The sequence below is a fragment of the Schistocerca gregaria genome, chromosome 4 (genome assembly GCF_023897955.1).
Source record: "Schistocerca gregaria isolate iqSchGreg1 chromosome 4, iqSchGreg1.2, whole genome shotgun sequence".
NCBI classification, from domain to species: Eukaryota; Metazoa; Arthropoda; class Insecta; order Orthoptera; family Acrididae; genus Schistocerca; species Schistocerca gregaria.
Window position 1 is genome coordinate 658,160,615 of NC_064923.1, and position 25,348 is coordinate 658,185,962.

At 42.5% G+C, this 25,348-nt stretch overlaps 1 protein-coding gene across 4 annotated transcripts in view; it reads left to right on the forward strand.

The window, feature by feature from the left end:
* Nucleotides 1-25,348, forward strand: part of LOC126268024 (serine/threonine-protein phosphatase 4 regulatory subunit 1-like) — a 305,079-nt gene that overhangs the window by 210,754 nt on the left and 68,977 nt on the right. For 3 of the 4 annotated variants that reach the window (XM_049973442.1, XM_049973441.1, XM_049973444.1), the window contains one exon: nt 24,223-24,329. In XM_049973442.1, the coding sequence (XP_049829399.1) occupies nt 24,223-24,329 (107 nt within the window). Of the gene's footprint in view, nt 1-14,252; nt 14,372-24,222; nt 24,330-25,348 lie in introns of all 4 variants that reach the window. The other variant, XM_049973443.1, reaches the window with a different exon arrangement.

The following is a 25,348-nucleotide window of genomic DNA, read 5'->3' on the forward strand; positions in this document are numbered from 1 at the left end:
AAACGTGAAGAACGCGTATTAGCAAGGCAGCAGATGAGGTCGTAATAGTGTGTGCCTTGCAGTATTTAGGTATGTTCCAAAAGAGCAGATCCGACTTTCCGCGAGCTCCTTGTGCTGGCTATGTTGCTGCCGGTAATGGAGGCATCCAGTTGCCTGCAATGGAGAGCGCGTCGATGGCTGTTCCGTTCTGGGAACACCACAGGCTTGCGACAAAAAGACAACCGTCGCTACCACACTGAGTAGCGACTGAGTCCGCTAATGTGCCGCTCGGCGCCACAAGACGAGGCCAAGCTTCCTGTCCGCAGGATTCGTATGTTAGTCTCGACATTATCCCGTTCAAAATGCTCTGGGAAAAACGTTTTAGTTGTGGTTGCGACTGTAAAATTGCCGAGGCATTGCCTTTACCAAAGTGAGTCGTCCGTTACAGTACAGCTGTTATGGAGGACGATTTATCACCCTGTTTAAATGACAGATAAGTCACTTTGCAGGTGATAGGAACAGCGAAATAGAAGTAACGAAGGTGTCTCCAAAACTTACTATAATACGAGGACGTGTTGAAAAGTAATGCTTCCGAATTTATGTGAAAACTCTGAAACCATTTAAATAAAACAAACGTTATTAACATGCTACATCTTTGTTCTTTGTCTACATAGCCTATTTGCAGCCCTCTATCGATAGTAGTGTGTAGCGTAGCGGTGTGCAACGTAACAATGTCGGTGCATGAGACACCTTGCTGTAATAGTTCCGAATTTGGAAAGTTCGTCCACACATGCAGCACCCTCTCCTTCAACATGACAGTGCCAAACCACACACGAGCGCTGCGACATCTGCAGGAATCAGACGCCTTCGGTTCACCGTCGCCTTCTGTAATAGCCTCTCATTGGGAGGACTATTCGTCAGGATGACTACGTTGCGAAATAAATATTTAGACAGGAAGAATAAAGATGTAAAATGTCAGATTCTTTTTTTAAAAAAATAACCCTTGAGGTTTCACATAAATACGGAGGCACTATTTTCAGCACACCTATGTACTAGAAGAAATAAAGTATCCATCGCTCAGCGTTGGTGTGACCAGATACGAGCGACTTAATCAGCATTTACCCAGTGACGTGACGTGATGTGAATTCAGTATATACTAAATTTAGCTTTAGTCACCGACCGAAATCATAATCGCATGAGAACTCCTACTTGCCAATGTTTCTGAATATGTGCAGACTATAATTTAAACGAGAAAAATTGAAGTTGCTGAACACTATGATAAGTAAAACGTGTGTGGTCATCATGTGGCCGTATCTTTTCCGTCAAGTTCTAATTGAACCAGGTTTAGTTACTTTCTCTGTCGAATGCGGATCTAAACGGACGTATTCGGTCATAAAAAGTAGTTTTTTCTTAAAGACGTTTAACGAAATGTGAACTGTTGTCACCCATGAAATGAAAACTAGTACAACTGATAAAGCGTGCCCCAGATTTTTAGCACTAGTGGATAAAGTCTACTTTACATGGACATAGCATGTTGCGAAACTCGTCTCCCAATTAGCGGTGCGATACTGCTGAACTACCGTAAATGTCTCTCCACACTTCGTTGTACACTTCAGTTAGGACACTAGGGCACGGTACTGAAACACCATTTTCGCCTCTGAAATAGTTTTGGCAGTTGCGTTGGTAGTGGCGCAGTTAATGCTTGACTGCTTGAAATCGGTGCAAAAGAAAAACAACAAACGTGTATTATTTCTTCAGTGGGTAGAGCTGCTCAGCTCTAGTGCTCAGTGACAAAATTTTTGTTAATTATTTTGAAGCTACTTCAGCCACGTACGAATGGCGCCAGAAAAATTCATGGGACTTAAGATTTCTATACGCTACAAGGAAAGAGACCGTGTGTGAAATATGTCGCAATTTAGTGTAAGAGTGTTTTTAGAAAGTGGACTTTTCTTCTGTTCGCTGCGCTGTCTGTGTAGTATCTATAATGCTCTTAAAAGTCGGCAATTGCCAGATTTATTAAATATATTTATTCCACGTAGTTAGGAAGCTTCTCCAACTACCTGATATCAAGCTTCTCACTTAGTGTACGTTAAATTTTCTTTTTCCATCATTAGCTTCACGTTGTCTTCGCTGGATAGCGTCTGCGTTTGCGCAGCTGTTCTTCTCAAAGGTAATCTATTCAGGATTACTCGTATTGAGCTAATAGCGTCTACAGAAAAGTCTTCAATAATCTTAGAGGTCTTGCTTATTACAGAATGTATTTCTGTCGGTGACTTTTCACACAGACAATCCTTCGATATTCTTTTTTACGAAAAATTGTCTCGAGACAGCACTGCTTCGCACTCGATTTTAATGATTATCCTTAACTTCCAACAAACACCAATTCCGAGAAAAAGTATTTCTGTTCCTCATTACATCACATGAAACCTTACATAACCTACGATGTGCATAACTGATAATCCCGTGTCGTGAAAGTGCCCTGAACTGAAGTTTCGCCAATGACTTGCAACTGCGGGCTTCGCATATGCAATGGCTAGCATACTATTTTCGAATGTTGGTTTCGTAACTTAGTGCCCCGTGTAAACTAGCTTAAGTAACAGAACAACCACCCCACACTGACCGTTAGGGGAACGCGAGACTAAGATTGTGCTCCTTGAAATCAAGTGAGTCGGTCATTTGAAGCAAAGAGTTTGGGCGGGATGGGTGCTCGCGAAGGTTGGCGGGGAGCTGGAACGCTTCCAGACACTGCGGCAGACGGCGTGAGCGCACAACCTGCTGCTGCGTCCGTGATGAGTGTCAGGGGATGGTAACGACTTCGCGATTACTTATTTTTGGTAGAACTTCAGGTATGAGCTTCCTTCAGAACTTGCATCTGTGCTTAAAAGCAAAAGCTTGAGCCTTCCAACTCCGTGTTAACCTCTGATTGTTACAGAGACACTGTTTTCTGCTGCTTGAACATGACAACCGTTGGTGAGTCATTGTCAGTATTTTAAGTTTCTCAATTTCCGTACTTTCCACAAGACCACACGTCGTCCCGCTCTGCTTATACTGTTATGCGTTTTGACTACACGTAGAATTTCTATATCCATTTAATTCATTCAGGTTCCAGTGTTCGTTTCTCCACATCCGTAATTTCTTAGTTCCACTGTGATCCCGTTGGTTTTGATAACGCATGTTGTTTGTCAGATTTCAAATGTCGTTTCTTCACAAATATTCTAGAAAAGTTTATTCGCTTTGCATGCTACTATGTAAAGTTACTCAAGTGGTTGGCTATTATGTTCTGTTTAGTCAAGTTTTCTACCGTCGTCCTTGACATAGTCTACCAGTAATACTCGTCACAGCTTCCATGTCTATGCTCCGTAATTCCTCCAATGTGTTTTAAATGTTGTCTGATATCTCTTGGCATCATTGTTTTGATAGTGGCAAACACAAACTATTTCATGTTCTGAATTCACTAAAATATCGTACGTAGTTAGCATTGGCCCCTCCTGGTAGAGAACATTTGCTAGATATGTTCTGATGGTTTAGAACACTAACCACTTAGCTAGCTGCCTACTTTTGTTTTATTTTCGGGTAGAATTTCAACGGTTAGTTGTGTGGATTTTTAGATCCTTTATACATTAACAAATTAGCAAGTCCATGAAATTGACACACAGTGCTAACAATTAACGAAAGCTTTTAAAAGTTAGTGTGTTCGAATCTGTTCACGATACATGTGCTTACGAATTGCGAAACGGGCGTTGCAACATTGAGTGGCTTAATCACGGTCCAGAAACCACTGTTGTAAGAAGACAGTCTTAGGGACGATGAAATTGTCTCAAAATGTAGTAGAAATTGTAGGCATCCGCAAGAAGGGGTACGTGCCCTCTCCTGGAATCTGGGTGCAGCCAATTTATTCACTACGGGATTTCTGGAATATCTACTAGTCATTGTCAGCGGTTCCACTAAACTTCAGATTTAACATTGCCGCCCTTGACAACAAAAATTGCAGGTTGAGCAGTCTTGTGTATTTTGAGTTTCTCTGAATTGGTCTTTCAAGGAAATTATGCCACTCCAATGGTTCGTACGCGGTTTCGGCTCTCAAGTGCAAACAAGATGGATACGATCCAACGGTGCTGAAGTGGTCTTAGTCTTTCAATTCGTCGTTCAGCCCGTGCAAAGTTGCAAAAAGGAACCGGTCTTACACCATGGAGAAAGAACTATCCCTACACCATAAATTTGGCAGTAATATACGAGCTAGTCATTTGTCTCCAAGTCTCAACATTGGATTGTTGAAATAAGACAATCTCAGTTTGCAATTTTTTATTTGCGGGAAATGACGCGATTCATTTTTTTGGGGTGGTGGTGGGGGGGGGGGCTGGTATCACCAATTTGGCCTAGGGGTGAAAAATTACAATATGCAGATCAAATGAGGGAATGCAAGTACCACAAGAAGGCAAAAGGCAAAGATTTTGCAACCGAGAGTGTCTTACTTAAAGAAATCCGTTAATGTTAACAGATGTGTAGTTTTATAAGAAACGTGCTACAGATGCCATCAGAGTTAAATAACCTTTTTTGTGTCATTTTGGATGTCCAACACCAGCAGGATTTTGTCAGTCATTCTTTTAGATGTTCAGTTTTCGGTTTCAATCGAAAACTGAGAATACAGAACGACTAGCGTAAATATTTTCTAGTTTCATTTAATAACTCGTTGGATACCCTGAACATAACCATATGAGTACGTAATTTCAGATCGTTAAATGAAACAGGCGCAATGCATATTCATGTTGATACATAAAAAGGTGTACTTTGCATGTATTACTGAAATAAGCTTACGTTTAGGTGCCAACGTAATCTACTTTAAAAAGTATTGCAAAAATACATACCAAACTTACTCTATGCCATATTTTTGTGTAGTTATTACCAAATTTAGTTCATGGTACAAGACATGTTACAGATCCATCGAATCAGTTACGTAAACACCGACAAGTTTTGAATCCTGTCCGTCATGAAAAAGTTTCAGCGGATTCCCATGGTAGAAATCCTGCCATGCATTTCATCAATTATAACGTCGAACAGGTCCGCAGTAAGGTCAAATACACTGAAGCGCCAAAGCAAATGGTATAGGCATGCGTATTCAAATACTGAGATGTGTAAACAGGGAGAACATGGGGGAGCGGCCGGCAACACCTATATTACAGCAAGTGACTGGCGCAGATGTATGATCGGTTACAGCTTCTACAATGGCAGGTTATCAAGATTTGAGTTCGAACGTGGTGTATAGTCCGCGCTTGAGCGATGGGACACAGCGTCTCCGAGGTAGCGATGAAGTGGGGATTTTCCCGTACGATCATTTCACGAGTGTACCGTGAATATCAAGAATCTGATAAAACATCAAATCTCCGACATCCCTGCGCCGAAAAAAAGACCCTGCAAGAATGAGACCAACAGCGACCGAAGAGAGCCGTTCAACGTGACAGAAGTACAATCCTTCCGTAAATTGTGGAAAGTTTCAATGCTGGGCCAGCAAAAAGTGTCAGCGTGCGAAACCGTTCCCTGAAACATCATCGATATGGGCTTTCGGAACCAAAGGCCCGCTTGTGTACCCTTGATAACTGACGCAGTTTTGCGCCTGACATGGACCCGTCAGCACAGACAATGGACATCTGTTGCCTGGTATGACTAGTGTCGTTTCAGACTAATTGAGCGGATGGACGCTTACGGGTACGGAGACAACATCATGAGTCCATGGAACGTCCATGTCAGCAGGGGACTGTTGAAGCTTGTGGAGGCTCTGTAATGGTGTGGGCCGTTTCCAGTTAAAGTGATATGGGACCCCTCATACGTCTAGATACGACTGACAGGTGACAGGAAGAGTCTGATCACCTGAATCCATTCATGTCCATTGTGCACTCCAACAGACTTGAAATTCCAGCTGGACAACGTGACACGCCGTATGTCCAGAAGCCACCAGACAACCCCCCCCCCCCCCCCAGACAACCCCCCCCAGACATGAACATTATGTACTGTTCAGAAGAGATCTCCCTCGCACTCTTGGGGATTTATGGACAGCCGTGCAGGATTCATGGTGTCACTACCCTTCAGCACAACTTCAGACAGTAGTAGAGTCCACGACAGGCCGTGTCGCAGCATTTCTTCTAGCTCGCGGAGGCCCTACATATTATTAGGCAGGTGTACCAGTTTCTTTCGCTCTTCAGTGTGAATATCCTCTACAGCAAAGGATGGCAGCGGCGCTTTCACATCCATCACAGCCACGTATGTGCTAAGTGGTATAATTTGGACGTTTATTCTCTTGTACTTATTGGTTACTACTCGGTTATAATGGTTCTAATAAAGACCATTCATTTGACGTGGTCATTTATTCCATCGTTTAAATCTAAGTAATTTCCTGTGCGGAACTATGTTCCAGAGTTAAGTGCCAAACTAAGCTTTCGGATTAAAGTTTCTAAAATCATTCATTAACGTTTCAACATTACAGCAATTGATCATGAGCTAGTTCTAGAAGATTACTGGGGCTGTGAAGATAAATTGTTTTGCCTACCTATAGATCATTTACGATGTGGACCACAATCTATTGTAGATTAAAACTGAAGAAATTGCAAAAAGGTGGGACTTTAAGGAGATTGGACCTGGATAAACTGACTAAACCAGAGGTTGTACAGTGTTTCAGGGACAGCATAAGGGAAAGATTGACAGGAATGGGGGAAAGAAATACAGTAGAAGACGAATGGGTAGCTCTGAGGGATGAAATAATGAAGGCAGCAGAGGATCAAGTAGGTAAAAAGACGAGGGCTAGTAGAAATCCTTGAGTAACAGAAGAAATATTGAAATTAATTGATGAAAGGAGAAAATTTAAAAATGCAGTAAATGAAGCAGGCAAAAAGGATACAAACGTCTCAAAAATGAGACAGGAAGTGCAAAATTGCTAAGCAGGCATAGCTTTTTGAGGACAAATGTAAGGATGTAGAGGCTTACCTCACTAGGGGTAAGATAGATACAGCCTACAGGAAAATCAGAGGCCTTTGGAGAAAAGAGAACCACTTGTATGAACATCAAGAGCTCAGATGGAAACCCAGTTCTAAGCAAAGAAGGGAAAGCAGAAAGGTGGAAGGAGTATATAGAGGATCTATACAAGGGCGATGTACTTGAGGGCAATATTATGGAAGAGGATGAAGATAAAATGGGAGATACGATACTGCGTGAAGAGTTCGACATAGCACCGAAAGACATGAGTCGAAACAAGGCCCCGGTAGTAAACATTCCATTGGAACTACTGACGGCCTTGGGAGAGCCAGCTCTACCATCTGGTGAGCAAGATGTACGAGACAGGCGAAATACCCTCAGACTTCAAGAATAATATAATAATTCCGATCCCAAAGAAAGCAGGTGTTGACAGATGTGAAAATACCGAACTATCAGTCTAATAAGCCACAGCTGCAAAATACTAACACGAATTAAAATTTACAGACGAAAAGAAAAACTGGTAAAGCCGGTCTCATGGAAGATCAGTTTGGATTCCGTAGAAATGTTGGAACAAGTGAGGCAATACTGACCTTACGACTTATCTTAGAAGAAAGATTGAGAGACAAACCTACGTTTTTAGCATTTGTAGACTTAGAGAAAGCTTTTGACTATGTTCACTGGAATACTCTTTCAAATTCTGAAAGTGCCAGGGTTAAAATACAGGGAGCGTAAGGCTATTTACAATTTGTACAGAAACCAGATGGCAGTTATAGGATTCGAGGGGCATAAAAGGGAAGCAGTGGTTGGGAAGGGAGTGAGGCAGGGTTGTAGCCTCTCCCCGATGTTGTTCAATCTGTATTTTGAGCAAGTAGTAAAGGAAACAAAAGAAAAATTCGGAATAGGTATTAAAATCCATGGAGAAGAAATAAAAACTAGGAGGTTCGTCGATGACATTGTAATTCTGTCAGAGACAGCAAAGGACTTGGAAGAGCAGTTGAACGGAATGGATAGTGTCTTGAAAGGAGGATACAAGATGAACATCAACAAAAGCAAAACGAGGATAATGGAATGTAGTCAAATTAAATCGAGTGATGCTGAGGAATTAGATTAGGAAATGAGGCACTTAAAGTAGTGAAGGAGTTTTGCTATTTGGGGAGCAAAATAACTGATGGCCGAAGTAGAGAAGATATAAAATGTAGACTGGCAGTGGCAAGGAAAGCGTTTCTGAAGAAGAGAAATTTGTTAACATCGAGTATAGATTTAAGTGTCACGATGTCGTTTCTGAAGTATTTGTATGGAGTGTAGCCATGTATGGAAGTGAAACATGGACAATGAATAGTTTGGACAAGAAGAGAGTAGAAGCTTTCGAAATGTGGTGCTACAGAAGGATGCTGAAGATTAGATGGGTAGATCACATAACTAATGAGGAAGTATTGAATCGGATTGGGGAGAAGTTTGTGGCACAACTTGACTAGAAGAAGAGATCGGTTTGTAGGACATGTTCTGAGGCATCAAGGATCACCAATTTAGTATTGGAGGGCAGGGTGGAGGCTAAAAATCGTAGAGAGACCAACAGATAAATACACTAAGCAGATTCAGGAGGATGTAGGTTGCGGTAAGTACTGGGAGATGAAGAAGCTTGCACAGGATAATTAGCATGGAGAGCTGCATCAAACCAGTCTCAGGACTGAAGACCACCACACAGATCATTTACTGTGACAACTAGCTCAGATGACCAATGCTGGAAGTGTCTCTCGGGCACTGCCATAAGTGGTCTTTGAGTGGATTTTGGATCTCCGCTTTCCCCGCTAGTATGTCTGCTACCCCCTCGGTACTATCTCCCTCAGTTGGTTTGATTTAAGGACTACGAAATATTGCTGGAGCTGGCAGTGGGAATGGCCACTGAGGAATGTGGGGCAACACGTATACGAGGGTAAAATCAAATGGCTTTGAGCACTACGGGACTTGACTTCTGAGGTCATCAGTACCCTAGAATTTAGAACTACTAAAACCTAACCTACGGACATCACACACATTCATGCCCGAGGCAGGATTCGAACCTGCGACCGTACCGAGGGTAAGTCAGTTATTATCTGCAATTTATATTCTTCTTTATTTTGGTAATACTGTCGGTTTACGTTGACGATGCGTGCTTTGTTGTTAAATCTTTGCGATATTCAAGCTGCTAGGTTAGTTCCGTTATCGCTGCCGCGCCGTTACTCATGGCTGTTCCGCTGTCTATTTGCACCAAAGCAGAGCAACGTTCAGTGATCGTTTTTTTTCTTTTTTTTCGTAGGGCGTATCAGGGGTCGAAAGTCATCGAAGACTTCCGGTGCAATACGGGAACAGTGTCTTGCTACGACGGAGTGTTTTCGAATGGATTGATAAATTCCGAAGTGGTCGCACAAGTATTAGGCACTATGCAGCCGGACGACCGTTAACTGCCACACATTAAGAAACCGTTGAGCGTTCGCGTGAAATGATTTTCTTAGATGACTAACTATTGACGAAGTGGCACATCGTCTGCAAATTAGTCACGGCTCTGCTAGCGAAATCATCCACAGCAGACTAGTTTCATAAAGTTTTTGCAAGATGGGTCCCAAAACAACTCGCACAGTTGCATAAACAAACGCGATTGGACATCTGCAAAAAACATTTGGATAGCTATGGTAACGAAGGGGGAACTTCTTAGACATAACCATTACTGGTGTCTAAACATGGATCCATCATTACGAGCCGTAAAGTAAACGGCACAGTATGGATTGGAAACGTCCAAATTCGCCGTGCAAGAAAGTTGAGAGACCCAACCGTCCGCAGGAAAACTGATGCTTACTGTTTTTTCGGACGCACAAGGTCCAGTACTGGAACATTATGGGGAAAGGGGCACAACAATAAACAATGTACGTTACAGTGATATGCGTACTGCCAGGCAAAAGCCTGCAATTGACATCAAATGCCGAAGATTGCTGTCAAAAGGCGTTGGGTTGTTGCACGACAATGCTCGTCAGTACTGTATCATCCTCCATGTATCCCCGATCTTGGCCCCTTCTATCACTCGTTTGGTCTACTCACAGGCATTAAGGGGCCGTCGATTTGCCTTTGACGAAGCAGTGAAAGAAGCGGTAAATTCTTGGCTCGCAGCTCAACCGAGAACCTTCTTTTATGAGGGCATGAAGAAGCATGTACAACGATGGACCAAGTGCGTTGAAACGCAAGGCGAATGTCGAAAAATGTTTTTGTAAGTTTCCTATTTGTTTACAATAAAATTCTGTAACTATTTTGGGGATAATAGACTTACCCTCGTATACAACCAACAATCTTTTGTGTGGATTCAAATTGTTTTTGGAACTTCACTACGCTTTCCTCAATCCCGTACGAAGAAACGACGTAGAATGTTTGCACCGACTTTCATTGAAAGCTGACCGCCATATCTCTCTCTGTAGATAGCGGATCGTTACGAAACAAAACAGCGTAGGATGCGGCGCAACGGTTTCCCAAGTAGGCCGTATTTCGGCAGGCCATCGGCGCCTCACAGGGCGTCAACACACAGATAAGGCGTCACGGCTTGCCTGTCGCCATTCATACTTGCGCTCTGCAGATAACTGCTCCCCAGCGCTGCGTAGATGTTCTTGGAAACTGACGTAGACAAACGCGTGTACCAGCGTTAAGCTGCAAGCCAGTTATTTGTGAAAATAACTTCTGCTTGCTCATAGTTCTGCAGCAAATAGGTAAAGGGAATGTTTATTTCCGTGATTCATTTACCACGCTCCAGCAGCGTGACTCAAAATCCAGTAACTGCTTCAATAGAACAGTCAAATGAAGTTGAAATCCTCAAATTAAAATGTTTAGCCGTAATTAGTTTCAAACTCCGGATGGTAACGTGGAGAAAACGCACAACATGATATAGAGTGATCGTTGAATGTGTGAGAAAGCTGAAGCCATAGGTATATCAGACGTAAGAGAACAAAAAATTTTAAGTGAACAATTAGAATTACTAAGAGATTTGTGACGCATGTATCCGATATGTACGTAGAGTGACTATGAAACGGTAGAAGCGAAACAGCAATAAAAGCATTGGGTGGATGCTGGTAGCATGCATCAGCGGCGTTGTATTTGCTGGAAACGTTCGTCTCTTACCTTGTAACGATAACATCAGCTGTAAAGCTACTGAACTAGAGAAATGTGGCAAGAGGCATGGATTTAAAAAAAAATATATCCAACTCCCATAAAGACAATGTTCCTGCCCAAAAATGAGCGTTGTAGAAGGGTACGTATCCGTGGGTTGTAAACATATTAACGTGTCACTACTGTACGATGTTACTCGGTGATGGTCTTCAATGACATTTCTCCAAATTGAAGAAAAAAACTTAAGGAAATGAGCATTCACTAGGTGTAGTATTTTTATGCAGGTCGATTCTATACTGAGATTCCCATTGCACACACTATAAAATTGATTACTTCGCTTTTAGTTTCACCAAAAGTTGTTAAGACTTTTCACATTCTGTATCACCCCTTAAGACAACAAATTCTTTGCAATATCTTCACATTTTCTTGCAGCATTTCGCCTTGCGTCTCTACACTTCAAATTTATTTCTTTCCTGAGGAATTTGCGCTATATTCTTGTCTTAACCTGACATTTTTGTGCTTCCATTTGTTGATGAAAAGAAGTGTTTCTTCTGTTAACCAACGTTTCTTCACAGTTGTCTTCCCTGTACCTGTGATCGGCTTTGAAACCTTTGTGATTGCTCTTTTTAGAGATGCCAACTCGTCTTCAACCGAACTGCCTATTCTGATATTACTTGCAGCAGTATCCATATCCTTGAACTTCAGACGCGTCATTTCTCAGTAGAGGATTTGCTATTTCCTTCTGTCATTTATTGCAGACTTAAGTGCGTGTCTCCGCTGTCATTCTTACTGCCAAACCCATTTTCTTCCGTGTTTCTTACATTCCTTTTCCCTACAACCGCGGTACAGTGTCCTATGATCATTAGATTCTCATTTCTCTTCATATACTAAATTAAACTTTCAGTGTTAGCGTATTCTCTCTCTCTCTCTCTCTCTCTCTCTCTCTCTCTCTCTCTCTCTCTCGCGCGCGCGCGCACCTGCTATGTCGGCCTATACCTGAACAACTGTTGTTTGCGTTGGTTTACGGTAGTTCCTGATAACTAACCTATCAATGAACTGTTCAAAGTAGCTATCAATGAACTGTTCAAAGTAGCTCACCCTACTTACCAGTTGATAAGGTATCCCACTCCCCTCTTCATAACAAATCCTACTTCCGTTGTAAATTTTCTGCTGCCGCTATTGACATACATCTGACAAAAATTCCTTATTCTATTTCACTTCATTGGTCTCCACTGTATACAGATTGCGCCTATACGTTCCCTTTTTCAGATATCCTGACTTTTATACTACGTTCAAACTTCAGACTTTGCAAGCATGGATAGGTAGAATGTTATCCCGTTGTTAGTTATTTCACCATTATCACCCCCTTCCTCCCCCCTTATCAGTCTGCTTCTGGAGATCCAAGTTCGGTGGGGTGGGGGGCGGCAATCTGGAATCTTTCTCCAGTTGAGGTATAAACAGGACATTTCATTAATTAGAGAAGCGAGGTGTAGCAAAGCTAATGGAGGGAGCGCTCAGCTACGATCTACTCTTTTCTGCAAGAAGGAAATCAGTACCAAGACTAAGTTATCTGTGCACCGTTCAATCTTTCGGCCAACTTTGTTGTATAGGAGCGAAAGCTGGGTGGATTCAGGTTACCTTATCAATAAGGTTGAGGTTACGGATATGAAAGTAGCTAGGATGATTGCAGGGGTTAGTAGATGGGAGCAATGGCAGGAGGGTGTCCACAATGAGGTAATCAAAGAAAAACTGGGAATAAACTCTATAGATGCAGCAGTCAGGATGAACAGCCTTAGATGGTGGGGGTCATGTTACACGCATGGGAGAAACAAGGTTACCCAAGAGACTCATGGGTTCAGCAGTAGAGGGTAGGAGTAGTCAGGGCAGACCAAGGAGAAGGTACCTGGATTCGGTTAAGAATGATTTTGAAGTAATAGGTTTAACATAAGAAGAGGCACCAATGTTAGCACTGAATAGGGGATCATGGAGGAATTTTATAAGGGGGCTATGCTCCAGACTGAACGCTGAAAGGCATAATCAGTCTTTGATGATGATGGGGGTGATGATGGGGGTGATGATGGGGGTGATGATGGGGGTGATGATGGGGGTGATGATGGGGGTGATGATGGGGGTGATGATGGGGGTGATGATGGGGGTGATGATGGGGGTGATGATGGGGGGGATGGGGATGGGGATGATTATTAGTATTCCGCTCAATACTGTCAAAATCATTCCTCTGAATCTGAAAGTGCTACACATGATTATGTATTCTAAGGCTAGCCGTAGCGTCAGTATTGCTTGGGGGTTTTTATTTCCTCAGAAACCAAACAGATCTTCCCCAACGTTAACTTCTGTTAGTTTTTAGCGATTAGTTTCCAAATAATTGTCGATATTTTGTAAACATTTTTATTAAATGATGATTCAGTAATATTTGCGCCTGTCAGCACATGCCTTCTTTGAAAACGGTATTACTTTGTTATTGAATTCTAGGGGTATTTAGTCTGCCTCCAATCCTGCACACTAGGTGGAATAGTTCAGTCGTGGCTGGTTCCATAAAGTATCTCAAATGTTCCGAGATTGTCGTCTGCTCCAGGGACCATATTTCGACTCAGGTCCGTCCGTGCTAAAACATTTTCTTCACATGGTTTCATATCTCCTATTTCATCTTTTACTTCGTCTTGCCGTTCCCTCTGAAACGTTCAGTCACCTCTGGTTTCTTCAATTTATTTAAATTATGGTCTGTGCAAAACCCTACTTAGAGGGTCCTCTTTGATTCCTTTCGCTCAGTCTTATTTCTTGTCTTTTCCTATTATCGAATTCCAGACCCCAGTCATAGATATTTCTCTCCCCTAACAACAATTTTTACCTTATTATGCATTTTTTTTTTTGCATCTCTCCCTGTATTCACTTGCCCCCATGGCCAGTTTCTTCTGTCACCGCCCTTATTTCTCACGATCTTCAACCTACCCACCTAATTATGGGGATCCGACATTTCACTCTTCAATACGTAGAATGCTAGGTTTCTTTCTCCTGATGCCAATATTGTACAGAGTGGACTGTGCCCGTTCTGAATAGGGGATGCTTTTACTACTGAAGTGTTTTTCCCAGTAGATGCAATCCAAGTACTTTACCTAACAGATTCCGTCATCGTCAGAAAAATGACTGTAGTCATCCCTTGCTTTCAGCTGTTCGCAGTATCCGCACAAGGCTGTATCTTGGCTATTGTGACAATACCAGATCAGTCCATCTTCAGACTGTTGCCCGCAAAAATGAAAATGGTGCTGCCACTCTTCAGGATCTGCAGGTTAGTTTTGCCCCTCAATCTATACCCAACCTTTTGTGATTACGCCACCGGTACGGCTATCTGTATTCTTTAGGTACACAAGCCACACCACCCCTCCTCGCCAAGGTCCATGGTCAAAAGCAGTACGTAAATTATGCTTCTTTAGTCGGGAGTGGACATTATTCTTATGACTGTCATCTCACATAATTTGAAACTGAATTGACGGGAAAAACGCAACGCCAAAAAATACTGCTGAGCAATGAAATTTCGAGAATCCATTTGCCCAGGTAACGTATTTGATGTACGTTGCAAGAACTCAGCTTAATGTAACCGCGAGATAAAACATTGCAAATGTGAAATGCTGGTATCACCGGTGTACCCACCAGAATATTTAATGGAACCTTGCGAATAGGCATGTATTGTACATGTGATTGATGCTAGTTCGTGGGACGGAGTTCCATCCCTGTTGCACTGCGTCGGTCAATACAGGGACTGTCAATGGTGTTTGTGGATGACGCTAGAGTTCTCCGATAAAATCCTGTATGTGCTCCATCGGAAGCAGATCTGGTGGTCGAGCAGGTCAAGCAATACGTCAACACTCTGTAGAGAATTACGGGTTACAACAGCGGTATGTTGCCGAGCGTCGTCATGTCCTGCAACACTGCATGGAATTCTCTTCATGAATGACAGATCAACACATCGAATCACCAGAACGACGAACAAATTTGCAGAGTGCATGGGATAATCATTAGGGTGCTCCTGCTGTCATGCGATGTAGCACACGAGAATTTAACTCCAGGTGTAGGTTCAGTGTGTCGAACATAGTCAGACCCTCAACTGGCCTCTTGAAGCCGTCGGCACACGGTACGAGGCAGCTAACGTTGACATGCAGGAGGACGGGATATCCCACGTCACGAGACTGCGTGGTCAACACACGCCACGACCTGGTTGACTTGATTTTGTGCTCTTTGCATTTTTCAGCGGCGGTTGTCGGATTTATTTGGCTCGCAAACCATACAGTGTACTCACAAAACAGGACGCGTCTAGAATTCCTGCCTCAGCTCTATGAAAAAGAACATCTCCTTTCCTGACCATATGCTTGCCAGGTTGTTCTGTCTGTGGTATACATAAATAAATAAAAACTTCAATATCCGTGAACGTGCAATAATGCAAAAACGAGATACTTGTCCACTCAAGAAAGACATAAATCAAATTCACTTCTGGCAGAGAGCATTTATATTTCAATAACATGAAATATTACGTCTATTAATTTCATACGAAACTCTCCCAACCTTTCACAAACCTCGAAAGTGGGGAGAAAAATGGTGACAGTGGGACGCGAACCTAGTCCCGACGTAAGCACGGTCTCACATCACTGTGCTTCAACCAACTACGCCATGCTGACCTACGCAATTAAATGACTCCGTTTTGTGTACTTTATCTCTAAAATGTAATTCACATTTAATTTCATAACAAATCCTAATAATAACGATAAGTTTTCATGAATCATAAATGGATCTTTACCTTAAAACGGATTGCTCTCAAAAGGCGAAAAACTAAATACGTAAATTTATCACCAACATGACCTTTCCCGTCATTGTATTACAATAAACTGTACTAATAACGATTCGTTCTCCACACATTCAACGCGCCCGTGTTTAGAAATAGCACATATTCATGGCATGTAACTTGTAATATCAAACTCATCGAATATGGGCTTCTCCTGTACACGACAAATACAGCTCTCAAAAGGGCGTCTGACTCCTTGAAGTAACCTATATGTAACAGTTCGCTGTCACCGTGATGCCAGCTGCTACTCATATTGCTGATGATGAAGCAGTAAAATGCGCCAGAGCCCCAAGCCGAACATGATTGCCGTCTGTCTTGGTAGTGCCACGTGGTCGCCTGGAGCTCGGTCTCCTTGGGACCTTACATCCTCGTGATCACCGTTGCCAGCCATTATTTACAGTGGCTACATTCGTGCAAAATCTTATTGCAAGGAACATAACAGCTTTTCGTAGCCCTATTACATGACTTCATGCAAACTGTGAGGTGTTAAATGTCGTCGTCTTAAAGGTATTCTTCTTTCATAAACTCACCACGTCCCATCTTAAAGGTACAGCGCGTATTTAAAGAAAACTGATCCGCATCCTCAGTGGCGCAAGGCAGGCGGGAAATATGAATACGCTATATTTCACGTACAGAAATAGGCCTGTAAACTTCCATTTATGTCTTCAAACTCCTCCTTGATGTTGCGATTTTGTTTCCTGCAGTGTATTTTCGCAATTAGCATTACTATGGTCAGGACTCTACTTTAGGAAAGTAGACGTGAATAATTGTATAATATGGCAGAACGGGAGACATAAGAACTACTTCATGCAGTTTTGTGACTCAGACAAAAGTATCATTTTTAATTGTAACGTTGAAACAGTCGCTTAACAAACGGAAATTTCCATGAGAATTAGGTTGAACGTCGAGGGATACGGTTGATCACTTTCTTCTAAAAGATTGAAGTGCTAAGTAAGTCAGTCTAATGGTCCCCGTCGATTATTGATCAGCGACTCTGGTAAAATGCATTCTTTTTGTGACAGAGATATGGAAAAATGTTACTGTTACGTCGCGGCTTCATTTTCAGAGTATGTGTTCCAACATGTAACTGCAGAATAGTCCATGTACATACCTCTGTATCTGTAAACTACTTTAGAGTTAGCTGGAGGAATTAGCTTGACCAAATAGGGAAACTAGAGCCAGACGTACGTGCAGAGTTTCCCACTATGCTGAAGACAAGGAGTGAATGTGGTTCACTGTTTAAAAGTGTTCTGATGCGAATAGAACCAGGAATTCAGTATATTTCTCTGCTTAACCAAAAAGCTATTAGATTTTCAAAAAACACACAACTAAGCTCTACGAAACAATTATCCGAGTGGGCTGGAAATCGGTAGACACGATACACATTTATAGACAAAGGATCGCAGTTTCAGAAGAGTTGGATGATTTATTAAAGAGAGAGCTTCATAAATCGAGCAAGTCACTAACGCGTTGGTCCACCTGTGGCTCTTAAACAAGCAGTTATTCGGCTTGGCGTTCATCGACAGTTACTGGACGTCGTCCTGAGGGCGCGTTAAATCGCAAAAACCCCAAGCTGTTTGGAGAATCCTGCCTATATTGCTATAAACATTCTCGATTTTATGGAGATGCCGCGACCTTGCTGGCCAAGAACCTCTGTGAGGGAGGGCATTATCATAATGCAATGTAAGCCCAGGATGAAAGACAACAGAATGGGACTGAAAATACCGTCGAAGTTCCTCTGTATGTAATGGTGCCGCGGATAACAAAGGGGGTCCTGATACGGACAGAAATGTTACCCCAGACACACTCCAGGTTGTCTGACGGTATGGCGGGCGACAGTCATATTGGTATCCCACTGATGTCCGGTCCGGGTTGTCTCCAGATAAGTCTTCCGTGGTCATGGGCACTCAGTTCAATGCGGGATTAATTGCTAAAGACAATTCTACTCTAGTCAGTGATATTTCAGGCCGAAGGTGCTTCCGTAGACTCTAACGGTGGGATGCTAAACTGACTGTCGCCTGCCATATAGTTATTCAACCAGGAATGATGATCAGGGGTCATACACGGCACCCTCTCAGCACAGCGGTAACGGTACGTCGACTATAGGCTACGCCTCACTTCGTTGCTCTTCATGGCAAGCTACCCTTGGTTTACGTTTCAGTAAGATCATGTCCGTCCGCACACGGCTAGTGTTTCTACTGCTTGTCTTCGTTTTTGTTGAACCATACTGTGGCCTGCAAGATTGCCCGATCTCGCTCCAGTTCAGAATGTTTGAAGTATTATGTGCCGGACCCTCGAACCAGCTCGTGATTTTGACAGTCTAATGCGTCAATTGGGCAGTTTGACACTGTATCCGTCGGGACATCAAGCTACCAATCAATGCCAAGCCGAAGAACTGCTTGCGTAAGGGCCAGAGGTGGATCAACACGTTATTGACTTGGTTAGTTTGTGAAGCTTTCTCCCTACTAAATTATTAAGTTTCTGAAATTTTAACAATTCGTTTGTCTGTGCATGTTATCACATTCTGATAATTCCCTGGTGGTGCGTCTATTGTTTAGAGTGTATAGATGGTATTGATTCTAAACCATCGAAGGCAGCATTAACTCCGCCAATGCCTTGCACATTATGGCATGCTACATGCCACTGACGATGGCGACCGCAACTTTAGTAAGAAAAGTAAGCGTGACTTTTTTAGGTGTCTGCAGAACACTTAAACGACCTTCAGCTGGATAAGGTACGGAATTTTACGAAGTAGCTTGTACATAAAAGAACTATATTAGTGGAACCTGGAATAAAAAATACGGCAGTAGTGTTATGAATGAAACTGACGATGAGACAGCAGTCATTAGCTAATTTATCCGTACATCTTTTCTACAGTAAAAGGGATAAGCAAGAATAAGTTTTAAAAAATGGCACAAGCTGTTACTGTGGATAAATTGAAGAGGTGTAGGATGTTGCAAGACTTGGGTCGCGTCGGGCTGTTGGTTAACTTGGGTGGAAGATCTCTCTGGCTACAGGCATCGTCGTTCCCCGCTTTGTCTCGGCTCAAGGCCGCGGACAGAAGACGCCGTGGCACGCCACGCGGCTGGCGGCGTGCTTCCAAGAGGTCGCGGCTCTCGACTGCTAATATCTCTTTTGACTGAACGGTTAGAAGGTTCATGGCATGATTTTCACTTATCTACGTCACCAATATTACTAACCAGACATTATATTTGAAATTGCGTACGAACTAGAAAAAGCCAAAGAAAGCGACCGCAGAACGAGCTGTAAATATTACTGTTTTAGCTGTAGGCCAGTGGGAATACCGTAGAACTATCTCCTTATCTAATGAACCATGCCAAGATTGTAATTAGGATTACATACTGCTTTCGTCGTTTCATTGAGACATGTTACATACGGCAATCTACCACCGAGCGTGTTGCCATTTTGTTGATACCTTAAACATCTCAAATTGAGTAGCAACCGGTTGTCTTCAAACCTCAGTAACGACTACCGCGTTGAGAGAAAGTAAGAAATAATTTTAGTATCATTCAATCTTCCGCTTTCCTGCAAAATTTTTTTTGAGGAATTTTAAAGTAAACATTTTTCATCTGTTCGGTGGAGAAATATGAAACGGACATCCTTAGTTCCAGTGTTCAAATTTAAAGGTAGTCGTAGCAGTTTTCCTGTTAATTCTTCTCTAATCTTCATCGATAATACATTAATGTAAAAAGTATGAAATTCCCTTGTTCGAACTTCTCATTGTAAGGCAGGTTCCCAGTAACTGGTTGCAGCACTTAACAAATAAATAAAAGCAGTGTTTTACGAATATGGTCTACTGTACACTTGTAGTGTTGTTCAAACCACCTTTCGTCGTTAACATAAGCTTTACAGTGGGTAGCGACTGATCATGAAATCGGCAGTGCAGTAGTTAAACAGATGTTAGGAAAAAGGTTGAACAAATGCTCGAATGCATGCCTAATTCCACTACATACGGCGAGCAAGAATTCAAGTCAAGCATTTGCCATCGTGTTATAGTTTAACACACAAACGTATTCAGTATAAAAGAGATGGAATACCATAGTGAAGCACCATGGCGACGACAGTGAAGCAAATAATATACCTGTCCGCCATATTTCGTGTTACCAAAGCAAGTAGTCGTGATACGGGGTGGTGGTAGATGAGTTAACATGCTTCCGAAGCGAGTGTGGTAGAAGAAAAGTCACGCGCCATGTACTATCGTTGTACAACTTAAAGTGAACCATTCACGAGTTTCTGGTATTGTCAATATATTTTACTTAGGTTTTTGCAGTTGTGTTCATTCTCTACGCTGTGCAATAATAAAACGCATGCACCGTGGTATCAGTAGAACGTCAAGGTGACGCTTTCTAGAAGGCGTGTTGGTCGTCATTCAGAATTGTTCGTGAGTAGAATCATTCCACATTGTCAGTTGTATGTTAAACCTTAAACGACAGCCACAGTGAAAACAAAGTAACAAGAAATGCCCTTTTCTGAAAACACTCTAACTTGTGTTTCTGTGAAATTACATAAAGAAATCGTAGACATTCCTAATCCTAACACCTCCTAATTCTTTAGAGTATCCTTGGAAGACTACACCCTTAGTCAAATCAACAACGTTGTTCGGCATGGATTCTTAGTGTGGGCTAAGTATATCAGACTACATATGATATGCAAAGTCTGGATTTGTGTGTTGGCGATCCTCTGAGTATGCGCATTCTAACACCACAAAATCCAGTCCAGTGTTGCAATATGTTCATGTATCGTACCAGACGTTTATGCCCACATATTCTGGCGTACTAAGCGGCGGGTACTGCCATACCTTCGTGACGCTGCAGTGTCGTCCCGCAGCAAAGAAAGCATTCATGATTCCTTCCAACACTTCGATAACGTTGAAAGAGCGTCTTCAAAAAGACAAGAACATAACTAAATCTGTGCTCTACAAATTATGTAGTGAATGGTATTAAGCACTTCCCTGTTATACCATGGTTTCTTCCCATTCAGTTCGCGTAGTGGGCATGAGAAGAAAGACTCCGCAAATCGCTATAAACGCGGTAAAAAAGTTCAGCCTTAGTTTACCAGTACCTACCGAAACGATACGTATAGGTCTTAGTATTTTCCTAGATTCCTCACTTAATACAGATTCTTGAAATTTAACTACCCGTTCAGACTTTTCAGCATTTGTCACACACTTCAGCTGTATTACGGCATAGGTCACAAGAGTGATAAGAGAAAATTTGTATACTAATTGCACTTATCCATTATTGTACCAATGAACTGACGTCTGCCACTTGAAGCCTGTATGATACTTGATATTTCCGCAAAATGTTACATCTAGGGTATTTGTAGAAGTTAACTGATTGCAATCGATACTAGGTGATATTACCCATAAGATTGTTTTGTACAGAGAACAACTTTACAGTTCTGAACATTCAAAGAAACTTGCCTGTCTCTGCAACACTACGAAATCCTATAAATATAAAACTATATTTATGCATCCTTTTCAGATAATACGTCATAAATACCACCTGAAAAAGTGCGAGGTTATTACTAATATATCAGTTCATTAGTATATACAAGATGAACAGCCAGCTGTCAAAGATGGAATCGCGCTACATTCCTAACAATAAATCGGCAGTCAGTAAAATTGTAAGTTTGTTAACAATCCTTCGTGTGTGTACGGAGTTATCATCAGAACTCCATAAAAGCTGCATCTATCTGATAGTTATGGATCAAGACATTAAAAATCTCTTAAAAGCGCGATTAGGGTTTCACATGTTTGAAAGTTTCTGTAACACCCGCTGGTCATTGTGCAGTCATTCTGTTCGAAGCACTCCGTTCACTCGCACTTTTTCACTGGATAGCGGCTACAAAGCTGAAAGCGCGATAATGTGGAATAAATGGATATTTTACGAAATACTTTCCAACTGGCTGTAGTTTAATAACTCCTGTTCTAAGGCTTTAAAACAGGTTGTGTTCATGGTACTGAGCAGATGACTTGTGCGTCACTTCGTCACTGGATCAACTTGAGCAGCCTGAAATATTACATCCTAAATTTTGCCAGCCACACACTGTTCAAAGGAAATCACATACTGTCTTGTATGTTCACTGTAGTAATTGAAAAGCACTGGTGAGATAGTTGATTAATTTCACTAACGAAACTGCTACTTAAAATTCGGATTCGTCGCATTAGTGAATGACGCTGACAAGGAAAATAAACAACGCTTTGTGCGGTCGTTTTACCATTTTCAAATGGTAAGTAGCGATCGCAAGATCTTTCTTTTTCGATCCCTTATGGATGGCTGACCAAAATTTCATGTGTACATGTGTATAACGTTGAAAGTCCCCTTGTCGATGGTAGCTACACCTTGCTGAAATTCACAACATTCGTCTGGGATAGACGATATTGTCACATGTATTGTGTGACATTGCGACTTGGGGTCTGAGCATAACCTACTGTTAATCCACTTTAGAAATAATTACATTTTTCTAGCAAAGTGCCGTGCGAACTCTAAAGTTATGCCTAGATTTGTAACGGAAAAATTAGGAACCTTTGGTTACCTTTTTTTTTTTTTTGCGGTGAGCTAGAATGTAAAGCAGCTGTTCCGGCGCCAAGAGATTTATCGGCGAAGTAACCGTTCATGGTGATAAACATCCCGCTTTTGGCCATGTTCCGAATAGCACAGGCCCGGTTGAATTTTCGTTCACAATTTATTTTAATCAGAACTTTATTTTACAATTAAGTAAAATTTAATGCCGTTGATGTGAAGTAGTCATTATTACTGCTGCGGGATTAGAGAATAAGCAGGTATTCCTACATAAGTAAAATTCTTCAGGCGTGGTAATATGCAGGAGGAGGGTGAAATTTCGCCGGACGTCAACTGGAACTTGAGGTGAAGTGGCGAAGGCGGCGAGGACGCGCTTGCAGCTCTAATTGCTCGCCAACTGTGAAGGGCCATCATCTTGCGCAGCACCTGCACTCGACCTCTGCAGAGCTCTCCTGCGCAGCTTCTGCCCGCTGTTGCAAATGATGCAGCGTCTACAGAACAGGAAGAGACGTTACGCCACCATTTTAGCAGAGTACTGGACGTAGGATTAGAATTCATAGCAGCGAAACATGATTCTTTAACTGTAGACTGGTTACAAGTAGCAAGACGTGGCCTCGGTGTGTAAAACATGGCTCTTTCTATCTTGCCTCATCGCTAGTGCTTTTCTTGCTCGGAGCTGTGGCGTGACCTTGGCAGATGCCTGCTGTGTGAGTGTGAAGATGATTTGTCGTCCTGGCCACGTGGCGTGCGTGGTGCTTCGCTGGAGGCGGCAGGGCGGTCGCGCCGTGATCGATTTCCCTCTGCGGGCTACTGCCGCCGCTGCTGCCACGGCCATTACTTGGAGGCGTGGCTCCATCTCCCACTCGGCCAATGATGGCAGCCTTCTGATTCGGGGCGCCAATCGCGCTCCGCCGTAGGCCGTCGGTCTCCGCCCGGCTTCGAACCGTGGACCTCAGTTGTGATGACTGGGTGCGCAACTGTCGGCGGGTAGATTTCTCGGACGGATGGTTTTGTTGAGCGTTCGCATTGTGTGTCACATGAAGTACAGATTGGCCAAAATAAAACTGATTCGAGAAGGGTTTCCTCCACATAGTGACAATGAAATCTCAACGCCAGGGAACCTGCATGATGTAAAGGGTGTCCTAACATAGCAGAAAACTTGATATTTAACATGCTAATCCAGCCGATATCTTTGAAGTTTACTTTGAAAAAATTCTCGTACCAATAAAAGAAAAAACAGATGGAACTGTGCTGTTAGGTACACGTACACTCATTCCATGCGGAAGATGTTACTTTTGCGCAAGGGCATTTCATTCCGCACCTGCTCTTGCCGCAACCTTTCAAAACTTTGTGTGTGGTGTTTGATACTTAGAAAAATAAAAGAAAAAAATGTGAATATTAAGAGAAGCTGGTAAACACTGTATCATTGCAAGAACATAACTAACAAAAATCAGAAGTGGTGCATTTTAAAAACGATTGTACAGTCGTATGAAAGTGCACTGGTAATAATTAATTAATGGCTCATTATTCGGCTGAGCGCTCCTTGAGTGTTACTCCAGAAAACTCGGGAGGCGATCGCAGGCTTTGGGTTTTCTGCTCTTGCCTTCGCGCCAAAGCAGTACTGCTATGCTTATCACATGAAATCATACTTTGGCTTTAGCGAGTTTCGGCATCTCCCCTTCTTTCTTTGGCCCCCATGTGTTGTAGTCTTTAAGTCGTTAAACAATTGTGTAACTGATGAGGCGATGTGTGTTGCAGGGACATGGTGGGCCGCGCAGTGCTGGAGACACTTCGCACCGTGGCGGACTGTCCAGCAGATGTGGCCGCTGTCATCCAGATCATCAGCACAGTGGCAAGCGATCCAGGTAATTGCCGTGCTATTATTATATATCGATCGCTGTATGCTGTCGTCCTCCTCCTAACTACATCTCATGAAAAAAAACCTGAAATCATGTACCAGATCCAAATTTGCACATCGGAAAGTTGAAGGATATTAAGGTTCTATGGGAACTGACGTGGCAAGAATACCGAGAATTTTTATACATATTAAGGTTCTGCTGACACTGAACATCGGCTTCCTACCCCCATATACTCCCGACAGTGACGAGCTTGTGTGTTGGCATTTGAAAGTGCAGAAAAGAAGTCTTACATCCTCATACAGTTTCTCTCATTCTTTCCATGCTACCAAGTACTCACCCTGTTCAGTGTCTGTTCGAACACCTAGTTACACGCTTGCACGAGATTCTCTAATGCCAGAGCTCCGATTCAGTATACCTAAATGTCGAACTTTTTCTATGTCCTTTAACAAATTACTCCCCCTCCACGTATTCTGCGAGGTGTGTTCTTCCGGGCATTTGCGCATTCTTATACATTCCTGTTCGTTGCAAGTTAATGAATATTCATACTGTGAATGCGGTGCCTGTCTCGGATAACATAAGCGTTTCTGAACGCTTAAAGACCTTATATTTTGCGCATATAAGGTACATTCCATAAGTAATACGACCAAATTAATAAAAAATCATTTATTATTTTCGTACAAATAATCAATTTTCAAAATGGCTCACTCTTGTGTCGATACACTTCTGGAGGCGGTGTTTCCATGCCTTGGAGGCATACTAGAATGCCTTTTCCGGAATGTCCTTTAGAGCTGTTGTAACATGGGCGTGGTTGCTTTCAATCGTGTCCCAATGTTTTCCTTTCGTGACTCCTTTTAACCGAAAAGTCAGCAGGAGCCAGTTCAGGACTGTAGGGAGGCTGGGGAACTACCCAGGAAGTATTTGACAATGAAGGCGCTGTGACTATGCGCGTTGTCGTGGTGAACTTCCCACGTGTCCTTCATGTTGCTTCGACAACGCGAGACTCTCCTTTCCAGTGAATACTTCAA